The following is a 12921-nucleotide window of genomic DNA, read 5'->3' on the forward strand; positions in this document are numbered from 1 at the left end:
AGTAAACATGCAGTCAAGGGTAACTTTTTGCTACCCCAAATTCCTGTCCACCTCTTGGGATTTTACTGTATATCTGATCTCAATTTCCTTGATTTTTATTTACAACATTTTAAAGCATCTTCTCCCTCCTCTCCTATGTTGCTACAAACTATTTTAACACAGCAATATCAACCCAAAGATATGTTATCATTTAAAAAGGTGGGAGGAAAGAAAGAAATGCTACAGAGGCCAACTGTGATTAAAACTGAATATATAAAAATGTTTAATAGGAAGAAATTGGCTCATTTGTCCTTTGCTTTAAAACCCAGCAGGACCCCAGAAAAAGGTGGTAATTGTCATGCCATATTAGCTATAGATAAACCTGTTGACTACTGTAACTGGGGCTAGGTTATTAAACTCAGAAAACAAAAGTAGAAAGAAAGAGAGAGTGAATATATGGGGGTGGAGGGGAAAGAAGTCAGTTTTCTTAAATAATTTCACTTCACTTACACAGATCTCACCAAATATCAAAATAATTTTCTGGTTTTAGAAACATCTGACTTCCCAGCTGGACCTTCTGAATACCAAACTTGGAATCTGACAGTTACTTCTCCAAGTGCATGCTGAATGGGACAATTAGCCACTTATTTTTCCAAAGCTACTCCCAACAATCCTTTGTTCTTAAACTCAATTCAGATCCAGTTTACACTGAACACTGTTGCAGGATTAAAAAAAGAAAAAAGAAAAAAAAAAGAAGGAATATGTCCAACCTGTCGAAAATTTAATTCCAAATTGTATCAGATTATTAGTGGTGGTGGTAGGAAGATAACTGAATAGATACTATAGCAAATTAGTCAAAGCTTGCCTCAAGCTGTTTATATGTGTAAGATCATTAATGGCATGTTTTAATGGAAATCCATGCAAAACTTGGAAGGTAAAAGGAACTTAAAAGTTGCTGTACATCTGGAGAAATGGATACTCATAGAACACTACCAGATGTTAGGGTATGTACAAAACAGGAAGAGAACCAGCCAAAATACACAAAAATGATTTTTTTAAAAAAACTGGTAATTATCTACATGAGGGTCAATACTTGCACTTGGAAGTAGAAAGTTCCTTTAAACTGTTGGGCATTGGGAGAAAGGATTCCTCCCACTCCCTGCCCTCTCACACAGATGTTCTACAATTGATTTTCATCGGGGAAGCTGAATTTTTGTTGGACCTTTCTCAGAAAAGCTAGCACCAAGTCTAGGTAATGTTTCAGTATATTGCAATTAATTTTAGTGCTAGTCTAGCAATGGTTTCTGTAGTATTAATAGCTCTGAATGTTTAAATATCTTATTTCTTTAAGGTAGCCAATAAAAAAAAAGTTTCAATTTGCTAGTCAGTAACTGTCTCCACCTAAAAAAGAAAAGGAGTACTTGTGGCACCTTAGAGACTAACCAATTTATTTGAGCATGAGCTTTCGTGAGCCACAGCTCAAGTGAGCTGTGGCTCACGAAAGCTCATGCTCAAATAAATTGGTTAGTCTCTAAGGTGCCACAAGTACTCCTTTTCTTTTTGCGAATACAGACTAACACGGCTGTTCCTCTGAAACCTGTCTCCACCTAGCAGTTCACCTATGCAGTACCATGTTCTTTGGCATCTCAAAATAATAATAATAAAAAAAAAACGCTGCCTATGAACCATAGACTCATGAGTCCATAACTTTCTCCTCAAACAATGGATCAGAAGGGTTGGTAGCGAGCACTACTGGCACACTGAAAGCCCAACAATCTGAATACAGTATAGTGAAGACAGCAGACAAGCATAATAAGGGATCCAGGAACACAGGAATTCAAATCTGTAGAATACACACACAGGATTTAATACATGAAAACACCTCCCCGCCCAAAAAGCCATTCAGATCAATTATATAACTAGATACAAATGAAGAATTTTTTTATTTTAACATATAGATGCATGCTTGATTTGGAGCTCTACTACAGATTTTAAAAGGTTTCTCATTTTTTTAGCCAGTAGCACTTCACTCAAGTGAAGACTAGAAAGGGGAAATTTTATTTACCCAATAAACCAGAAAGGGTCCTTAGGAGTTGTTTTAATCCATTCAGTAAATATGTAATTGGGACTTAAAAAAAATTGATTAAATAAAATACAAAGGATCCTTTCTGGTCTATGGAGATATTATGTAATTAAGACATGTTCTTTCGCTTGTTTGTCACCCAATAATTGTGAAAGAATCATCTGCATCTGCACAGTAGATACTTCTGATTTCAGCTGTTAATGGTTAAAGGTTTGTGGAGAGAGGCATGGGACCAAGTTATGAAATTAAACACCTACCAGTCTTTGGAACTTTAATCTGATTTACAGGAACAAGTTTATGCTTCTCGGATACCCAATTAAAAAAAAAAGAGGAGCAAAGCAAAAAAAAAAAAAAAAGAAACCAACAAAAACACAAGCATAAAGTTGAGGGAACCAGAGAAAGCCAGCTCAAGATGAAAAACTTCCCATTTTTCAACTTGGAACATATTTTTATGCTAGTGTTATCCAATACAGCTTTCTTTTGGGGGTAACTACTCAGTATTTGAAGGCGGGTATTCTTGACACTAAATTAGAGAATTTAGAGAAGGATCAGATTCTTTGCTTTTACCTCATGTCAGCAGATGATAGAACCCGAGCACATAGTTCTGGTCAATAGGTTTTAAAAGAAATTTGAAAAATTTCTTATTTGTGAAAAGGTTGCAACCTTAACGTTGGGAGGCTTTTTAGGGTTGTTTTGCTGCATTTAATATGCAAAATGCCACTAGTTCACTATTTATATTAGAACTAAGAAACGTAGGTGAGAACCTTTTTCAGAGAGGTTTCTTGGCTATATAAACCATAATAATTTAGTTTATATGAAATTTTTCCCAGGAAAAAAAATCAGCATTTTACTTTCTTACTAAGTGGGTTATAGTAGGGCACTGTAGGGCACTGTAGGAACCGCTGTGCACAAGCTGTTATTTTTCATGTTACCTTGACAGTGACAAAATAGGAAAATTTATCCACGTTTGCCAATCCTACAATGGGTCTCTAGAGCTGTAAGCAGGCTAGAGCTAGAACCAAAAAAAAAAGCAAGGAAAAAAAAAAGCGCCAAAACAAACCCTACTCCCGAAGAGCCAAATAGTTGAGATAATTTCCATGCTACTGTACTAGTTTAAAAAAAAAAATACTGTACAGAGCAGTAACAGAGCAGAAAGTCTTTGTAATCTTTTCACACTCTTGAATCCCTCACTCAGTAGAAGTTGCCTAAGGTGGGCTCAATACGTGTATCTTTATGTATCTTTATTATGTGAAAGAAAATACAGGTAAGCACATATACATTTCCCCTTCATAAAAACTCACTGTGGGTGCTGATCAATCAGCAAGATTAACATTAGCCCATCAGGACCAGCAGGAGAGTGAATTTGTGTGGGGGGTGGAGGGTGAGAAAACCTGGATTTGTGCTGGAAATGGCCCACCTGATGATCACTTTAGATCAGCTATTACCAGCAGGACAGTGGGGTGGGAGGAGGTATTGTTTCATGATCTCTGTGTGTATATAAAGTCTGCTGCAGTTTCCACAGTATACATCTGATGAAGTGAGCTGTAGCTCACGAAAGCTCATGCTCAAATAAATTGGTTAGTCTCTAAGGTGCTACAAGTACTCCTTTTCTTTTTGCGAATACAGACTAACACGGCTGTTACTCTGAAACCTGGTATCTAGTTTGCATATTAATTCAAGCTCAGCAGTTTCTCATTGGAATCTGTTTTTGAAGCTTTTCTGTTGCAAAATTGCAATCCTTAAATCTGTTACTGAGTGGCCAAAGAGGTTGAAGTGTTCTCCCACCAGTTTTGAATGTTATGATTCCTGATGTCAGATTTGTATCCATTTATTTTTTTTTAAAAAAAAAAAAGGAGTCCTTGTGGCACCTTAGAGACTAACCAATTCATTTGAGCATGAGCTTTCGTGAGCTACAGAAGTGAGCTGTAGCTCACGAAAGCTCATGCTCACGAAAGCTCATGCTCAAATGAATTGGTTAGTCTCTAAGGTGCCACAAGGACTCCTTTTCTTTTTGCGAATACAGACTAACACGGCTGTTCCTCTGAAACCTGTCATTTATTTTTTTGCGTACAGACGGTCCGGTTTGGCCAATTTACATTGCAGAGGGGTATTGTTGGCACATGATGGCATATGTAACATTGGTAGATGTGCAGGTGAACAAGCCCCTAATAGGGTGGCTAATGTGATTAGGTCCTATGATGGTGTCACTTGAATAAATACGTGGACAGAGTTGGCATCAGGCTTTGTTGCAAGGATAGGTTCCTGGGTTAATGTTTTTGTTGTGTGGTGCGTGGTTGCTGGAGAGTATTTGCTTCAGGTTGGGGGGCTGTCTGTAAGCGAGGACTCATCTGTCTCCCAAGATCTGTGAGAGGGAGGGATCATTTTTCAGGATAGGTTGTAGATCCTTGATGATGCGCTGGAGAGGTTTTAGTTTGGGGCTGAAGGTGACAGCTAGTGGCGTTCTGTTACTTTCTTTGTTGGGCCTGTCCTGTAGTAGGTGACTTCTGGGTACTATTCTGGCTCTGTCAATCTGTTTTTTCACTTCAGCAGGTGGGTACTGTAGTTTTAAGAACGCTGGACAGAGATCTTGTAGGTGGTTTGTCTCTGTCTGAGGGACTGGAGCAAATGCGGTTGTATCTTAGAACTTGGCTGTAGACAATGGATCATGTGGTGTGTCCTGCATGGAAGCTGGAGGCACGTAGCTAAGTATAGAGGTCAGTAAGTTTCCGGTATAGGGTGGTGTTTATGTGACCATTGCTTATTAGTACAGTAGTGTCCAGGAAATGGACCGCTTGTGTGGACTGGTCTAGGCTGAGGTTGACGGTGGGATGGAAATTGTTGAAATCATGGTGGAATTCCTCAAGGGCTTCTTTTCAATGGGTCCAGATGATGAAGATGTCATCAATGTAGTGCAAGTAGATTAGGGGCATTAGGGGACGAGAGCTGAGGAAGCGTTGTAATGTTGGCATACTGTGGGCCCCATGCGGGTACCCAGAGCAGTTCCGCTGACTTGAAGGTATATATTGTCCCCAAATGTGAAATAGTTGTGGGTGAGGACAAAGTCACAAAGGTCAGCCACCAGGTTAGCCGTGACATTATCGGGGATACAGTTCCTGATAGCTTGTAGTCCATCTTTGTGTGGAACGTTGGTGTAGAGGGCTTCTACATCCATAGTGGCCAGGATGGTGTTTTGTGGAAGATCACCGATGGATCGTAGTTTCCTCAGAAAGTCAGTGGTGTCTTGAAGATAGCTAGCAGTGCTGATAGCATAGGGCCTGATGACACAGTTTGCTCAAGCTCCAGGAACTACTTCCTTCTTGCATCACCACCTTCTGATCAGTTGTGACACTGGCTGAGGATTTCACATCTAATTTCACATCTAATTTGTGTATTTCCTTATACAAAATCTATGACCTCTCTATGTAAGATGTTGATGAATCTCTTAAATGGAGATTTTCTTTTCACCTTATCATCCACCTGATTCATCAAGGGAGTTAACTGAGGCCTTCTTGCCTTTGATAGTGGTTTGATGTACAGTGCTTTGGACTTGGGACATACAATGGCATTCTATAAGTGCCATTTTCATATTCTGCATGGGCCGTGACTTTCTTTGGATGAGTGGGCTAGGGACATACTGATGGCAGTATGATCTCAAGACCAAGGAAAACTGAGTTGACTGAGAATAACCCCTCAACACCATGCTGGAAGTGTAATGGTTGTAGAACTATGCCTGGCTGGGGAGAGCTCCCAACCCTAAGATCTCGTGGTGGTCCGGGGGGGGAGAGAATGAGAGGAGGAGAAAATTCTTGCCTTTTCTGATTTCTCTGTTCTTCCCCTGAGCCATTTGGAAATGAGCTACAGATTTCAGCTGTTGTCCTCACAGAATATACCTTGTACTTGTCCTTCCAAGGTGTCTCCCCAACTTACAAGGGCCCAATACACTTGGAAGCAGTTGACAGGAAAAAAAAAAAAGAAAAGAAGAAAGAGGAAGCAAGCTTTTTTTAGCCCATGAGATTGGGTCTCGAAGACTGACTGCACAGGGCTGCTGCAAAACAATGCCTTCTACTTCTGTAACATTCTTGGGTGTTGGACTTCATTTGAAAGCCAGGCAATGCTCAGTTAAGGTCTCTCCCACAAAGAAAGGTGAGTGTTAAAAGAAAGAAAACTTGCAAATATCAGGGAATGATAGTTTAGGTACTGCCTCAGATATATACAGCACCAATACTTTAAACATGAAAATGCAAATGTAATGCAACAGCATGAAAATCTTAGTTTCAATTTGCCAACAATGCAAGAACACTTTACAAAACATCTGTACAATATCACATAATCTAATCATTTAACTCATCTCTAAAATATGACTACCTAATCAGATCTGTGCTGGAAAACAGGTTTTGTTTGTAATCAAAACTAATCCAAATCTTATTCCTAACCAGACTGCACTAAAGCAGATGCATAAGCATATACTTCAGTTTAATCAGCTAGTAGACCATAATTAGTTTTTCACCCAATTTTAAACTCTTGATTATTTACAGGTTAAGTTTTAGGAAAATATCAATAGTACAATTTATATACATAATCTAACTGTTGGCGGAAAAAGATGAATTGGAAGAAACACTCTTGAGAAAGTAGTTGGAAACACACAGATTTGAGCTAACTCTTCTGAGTCACATGGTAGAAAAAACAGTAATAAAGCATACATATTGAACTTTTTGACCTCCTTTCTCTCCCAACAGAATGTAAACAAGTGTCCACATGTATATGAAAACTACCTGACACAGAATTTGAGTTCTAAATCAAGTTGCATCAACAGTACGGTTTGGTAGCAAAATTTATATCTAATATAAATGTTATGCACATTACATTAGTGTAAGAATTAACTTGAAGTTCTTAAACGCTGAAAATTTTATCACATTATTTCAGCAGTTCTCTAACACTTATTTTTTGCTATAGGTGTCCCCAAACTTGCCACAACCCTCCTCACAAATAAGACCTTTGACTAGTAGGTGTGTCAGATGTTATCCCTTCCAGCTGAGTGTTGGAAGGTAGTCTTTCAGTTCAGAGTTTAAAATCGAGCACCTACAAAAGACAGTTCAGTGTCAGGAAAATTATTAACCTGAAACTTGTCTACAATAATCACAGTTAAGCCTGTAAAACAGAAAATGGATGACAGTTTAACGTCACACACCATTTATCGTCTACAAAAATCTATTTCTTCAGTCTTTCCAAGAACTTTATCTTTCCGGCTCTTAAATTACTTCCCCTCTGGTTTTGTGATTAAACAGAATGCACTCATGACTGCTACCAAGAAATACTTTCTTCTTACATAAAGAAAAGAAGCCCCTTTCCATTCATTACAAGCTTCTCAGTCAAATGAGAAATCAGTTGTGACTAAGAATGTCATGATGCAGTTGTCTTAGTAACATCAGGCATAGGAAAATCTTTCAACCAATAATTTACAGAAGTGACTTGTGTTGTATGTTCCCCACGAACACCTTCACATACCCTCTCAGACTGCCCCATCGGAATTAGAAAAACTGTCAAAATCTGTAAAGCAACCACCATCCTTTCTTTCAAATGCGTCCAAAAGTCACCTCTGCTGTGGTAAAGAAAAGCTGTCATCTAGCAACAACTAGGCAGATACCAAGTTATGACTACTGTTAATTCTTTAGTCTTAGTATATCTACAAGTTATAGATATAACTAATCCAAACTAAAATATATTACTGTCATGGTATCCTCCCTCACTCCTTATTTCAGCCAGTTTATAACTTGTCTTTTAGATTGTGAGCTCTCTGGGGCAGAGACTGTTTTGTTATGTTCAGACAGTGCCTAGCACACAAGAGCCACAACCTGACTCAGACTTACAGATGCCACCACAAGATAAATAAAAACACCGTACCTGGTACCAGAAACCTGTGATTAAAAATACAAAATTAATTTGGAATTAAAAGAGAGAATACATAATATTACTTGAAGGATAAAAAAAAGTTATATGGACCTTGTAATTATTCCCCAAACAAGAATACAAATACAGAAAATACAAAGTTGAGATTAAACTTAAGGTAGGGATATGTGCAGTTTATGAAATCCAAACATGTTAAGGTTGTTTGGGTGCCTAACTCTGCCCTATAGTGAAATCATCCATTCAATTACAATTAGTGCATGTTTTTGTAGTACCACATTCGATCAAACTGATTTTTAGAGAGAGACACTTCATTCCCTCCCCGCCAGCCTTCATTGTTTCAGTACAAAGTGAAGTTAAGGTTTTCTTTGGGTGCCTTAATTATTCATTTCCATAAGTTCACATTTTGATTTCTTGAAAGCACAAAATCAGCAACGTCCTCGTATTTTAAATTACTAAACATTTCATACATAACCTGGAAACAAGGTGGGTACACTCTCTTTTGGAGGTATTCTTTATTTTTTTAAAAAATATTAAGTTTTAGAGCCTCATTCACCAGTCTACTGACTGCGTTACCTCACTCTACAACAGTAGAGAGTCGGAGTGTACTGGCCAGCTGTGTACCCTATGTTCCCCTGCTCCTCACATTCATTCCTGCTCTCCTTGTTGCGTAGATGTGGTACAACAGAATTTTGTAAAATACTTTTTTAGGATTAGTTATGTTTTGACATCATTCTCCATTGCTGAAAGTTTCTTCAGCAGAGGAAGATGGACAATATTTTTTCTGCAACAATTTCCACAAAGAATTCCCCCCTTCCATGACGGTTGCCATCTTCCAAAGCTTTCAAAGTGAGATTAAAAGTATCTTTAGCAAAGGTATATTTTCAAAATGGTCAATGTGTTCTACTGGAAAACGTGAGTGTGAAGCCTAGCTGCCCTCAGAGAAAATAATGCTGTCAAAGACCACCATCTTTTCTGAGAGAAACTAGGCTTCACTTTCACTGTCTCTACCATCAGTGGAGATGCACTAGTACTCAGAATAGAAAGATTTTTTTTTTTAAAGTAAAAAACAAGTGTGGGCTTCTTAGAATTCATAATATCATTGTGAACACAAGGAAATTTACCTGTTGCAACCATGCTTTCTTCAGTTGTGTTGAACATGGTTCAATCTTGTCTACACTTGTTCTTAACACTTTTAACTGTATTTCGCTTCCAGTCACTACTGATATCTGTTAGCAACAGGTACATTTCCTTTCGTAAGCAAGACTTATGCTTCCCCCCTCCATGCGCTATTTGCTCAGTGAAACATAGCTATGTATTGACATATTCCCTGCCCCCCCCCCAAATATTTACTTAACACTGATACTTACTGTCTAGCTATAAATTTGTAGAAATCTGACATTATTGGCCCAATTCTCAAGACCTTATTCATTGTACCTACTCCTTACACCTAATATGAGTTATTCCACCGAAGTCAATGGAACACCTACGATCAAGGGTTGCAAAATGGTTCCAATGTCCACTTTAAAAAACAAACTATTGTTGCCTGTTCAGGTATCAGCAACTAAAGTGACACATTGTATATGTACATTTTTTTAGGATACCTTATATATTTGTTTGATGAGGAAAAAAATTAACAGCTTAGATTGTAACTATGTTTTTTCCCTTTTGGCCATGAGAGTGAATAAATTCACTAGTTATTGGTTATAAAATGAAGAGTATCTTCAGGCAAAACTTAAAATTAATTGATTAAATATGTATGAAGCTTTGAACAATAGAGACCTAAAATTGTTAATTCTCATGTTCAAATAGTTTCAATTGTTAGTGACAAGTCTTAACGGTGTCACTGATGATCCCCTACAGCACCTGTGCATCTCAGAAATGTTACTGAAATTTACAGTTCCTACCAGTTATGTGCAATCAGACTAGCATTGTTTTAAAATATTGATCTACTGTAGATGTATAGCCCATTACCATAGAGACTTTCTGACAGCACCCCCTAAAACTGTTTGGAGACAGTATTAGAAGAAAATGCTCTCTTCAGAAGACATTTTCTAAGATCAGTACAAATGCACTGTTCACTTGAGAACAATTCTGCAGTGTACTCAGCAACCTCTGTTTTCACTGAAGTTAACATGAGTTCAGGGTTTTCAACACTCTACAATATGAGGTCCTAACATTTATTTTATACACTAGAAAAAGATTAAGAAAAATATTTTTCTTAACTTAAATCAATTTTATGTTTATAACCCTTTTGACAGCATTACTAATATTTCTTACATGATGTGCACAATCACATGCATTTTATCACACGGCTGTTAAAGCAGTAGCGTGTTGACATTTTCTATGTAATTTTTCAACCATTAAGCTTTTCTAGGAGGGAAAAAACCACTCACATAAGACGGCAACTTTAAATAAATGAATGAACGTCACAAACAGGAAAAGGTGAGGCTGTTTGGGTTTGCAGACTTTAACTGTGTTAGTTTTAAGTAGTACATTTCAGCCTGTGATATTCCTTAAATTTGACCAACAGAAAAAGGATAATCTCTCAAAATAGGTGGACTCTCCTTCCAGCTCAGAGACCTTCTTCGTGACCCTGGGCAATCTCTCTGTACCTCAGTTGTTCATTTGTAACATTGGAATAATACTACTCACCTACACCTTGTAAGTTAATATGCTATGAGTGCTACCCAAAAGTCTTAAAGTTCTGTGAGGAAAAGACTATCTATTCTATAGCATGGGTGTCTAGTACCTAGCATAACAAGGGGTTTTATCCCCAATTGTGGCCTCTAGGTGCTACCACAGGATAAACAATAATGAATAGTAGTAAGTAAGAAATATCATTAGTACTACAATTGTGAAAAGACTACTTAAAGCAAAAGTCACCTTGTAACACTGATTTATTTTTAAAAATATGGTCCCCCTTCTGTGTTCCCCCACCCTATCTTCAAGAAGCTTTTTAAGGCACAAGAATATCCAAGTAATTGACTGGCCACTGAGATGCAACTGCTTAACAACTTGGATACACTGATGAACCCTCCAGGTTATTAACAGAATAAAGTCTCATGCCCCTCACCCCCTCAAAACAGAATGCCTGTCCTTTCTTCCACCTGTCAAAAGCCCTCCCATCAAAAATATTTTATTATTCAATTACTTATGTAGCTCCCATCACAGGGGCCTCCCATATATTTAAAAAACAGTATTAACTCTGGTTGCTAAAGAAACATGATTTCAGAGCTTAGCTGATCTTCTAGAACAGCCAGCCAAGAGCTGGAGAGATTAACATAAAACAGAAAACGTCTGTACTTATAAGTCAGATCAATTTGAAGAAAGGGAGCCCGATTTTACACCAGTTTTTCCAACCCACCCACAAATGGAAAATAAATGCCTCTTCCTTCCTAAACCAAAATTACACCCAGGCTTACATGGTTTCTTGGCATCCTTGATCTTCATGTCTTTGCAGTTGTAGCAGCTCTGTGTAGCTTTCTTTCCTAATATCGGCGGGTGCGAGGAGCAGGAGCAGCACCTCTGGATGGGTTTCTCTTTCTCTCTGTCTCCTGATGGGGCGGGAAGAGTCAGTAGCTTGTAAGGGCTGGGTCTCTATCTCCTGATCTGGGACGTCGGGCTCGTGGGTGGTAGAGAGCAGCAGTTCAGTCAGTGGGCGTCTCCTCGAGGTCTGGGATAGCAGCAACAGCAGCACCTGATCGGTTTGTCTAGTTAAGGGAAGAGGCACAAGCGTGGGGTGGGAAGAGATATCTCCTCCCTCAGTTAGGCTGGGTAGAGCAGATAGCTAAGGACCTGGCCTTTGGGGTCTGGGCAGGGCTGTTAGGAGAACCCGCCTCCTCTAGGGGATGGTGGCATCAGCTCTAGGACAGTGCAAGTCCTGCCGGGGTGGACACGGCTTCCCTGTCTGTGGGGCTGCTCTCGTTTGCTGCTGGAGCGGCGGCAGCACCTACATAGGCTATAGGTGAAGGGGGTATGGAGGAAGAGGGGTGTGCTCCTGCTCGCAGCACCGACAGAGCGGGGCGTAGCTGGCTCGAGACGGGTGCGGCGGCAGCCCTGTGGGAGGGGGGTAGCGGCGTCGGAGAAGCTGCTCTCTCGAGGCGGGTCCTCCCTACATTCAGAGGCTACTCTGTCGCGGAGGGGTCCTGAGGCGAAGGAAGAGGGCAAAGAGAGGGCCCAGGCAGCTGGGAGGAGAGGCGCGCACTCCACCTTCGTGGCCGGGGCGCAGGGTGCCTCACGGGGCTCCCACCAGCACAAGATGGCTGCCTTCCCCGGTGAGCCGCTGCCGCTCTAGCGCGCCACACGACGGGGAGGTAGAGAGGGAGGCTCAGCGTCGAGTCCGCCCGCCCCGATCGCCCCTGCCGCAGCGCTACCCTCTCCGCCCCAGCCCCGGGGTCCCGCGCAAGGAACGATGGGAGCCGCAGTCTGTTAGGCGCCGGGAAGCCGTTCCCTACCTACAGCTCCCAGCATGCCCCGCGCTACCCTCCTCTTTCCGCCTTCTGTGCGCGTGGCACGATGGAAGATGCAGGACAAGCAGCCTTTGCCTACGGCTCCCACCATGCAGCGCGGCCTCCGCGCCCCAGTTCCCCCCCTGCCGCGAGAACAGCACCGCTCACCCCACCTCCCCCCGACCAATCACAGACCGCCGCCTCTTCTCGCGCCCCCTCCCTCTCCCATCGCCTGTTCCTGCCGCGGCCCGCTCATCTTTCCCTCTCGCGTCTCCCCAGGCCTGTGTCAGGGGTCAGGCATTTCCGGGGGAGCCCCTCCCCCGCAACGCAGCGGAGGCGAGCGGGCGCTGGCCCTTTAAGAGGCTGCGTGGAAGGGGTGGAGGAGGAGCAGGAGGCGGCATCCCAGGAGGTGTGCGCGTGCTCTTTGGACCTGCTCTCTTCCCCCACAGGATGGGCTCCCTGGTCCCCACCCCTCGCTGCCCTGGCCTGGTCTACAGCACAGGG

The 12921-nt window shown here is 41.1% G+C and overlaps 1 protein-coding gene across 2 annotated transcripts in view; it reads right to left on the reverse strand.

Annotated features, from left to right (window-relative positions):
• Positions 1–12543, reverse strand: part of PANK3 (pantothenate kinase 3) — a 32327-nt gene extending 19784 nt beyond the window's left edge. Inside the window, exons 1-2 of one of the 2 annotated variants that reach the window (XM_048860388.2) lie at positions 12424–12543; positions 11392–11679 (exon numbers count right to left, since the gene is read on the reverse strand). In XM_048860388.2, coding sequence (XP_048716345.1) covers positions 11392–11419 — 28 coding nt within the window. In that variant the 5' untranslated portion in view covers positions 11420–11679; positions 12424–12543. The other variant, XM_048860387.2, reaches the window with a different exon arrangement.
• Positions 12544–12921: the final 378 nt, after the last annotated feature.

This window comes from Caretta caretta, chromosome 8 (assembly GCF_965140235.1).
Source record: "Caretta caretta isolate rCarCar2 chromosome 8, rCarCar1.hap1, whole genome shotgun sequence".
NCBI classification, from domain to species: domain Eukaryota; kingdom Metazoa; phylum Chordata; order Testudines; family Cheloniidae; genus Caretta; species Caretta caretta.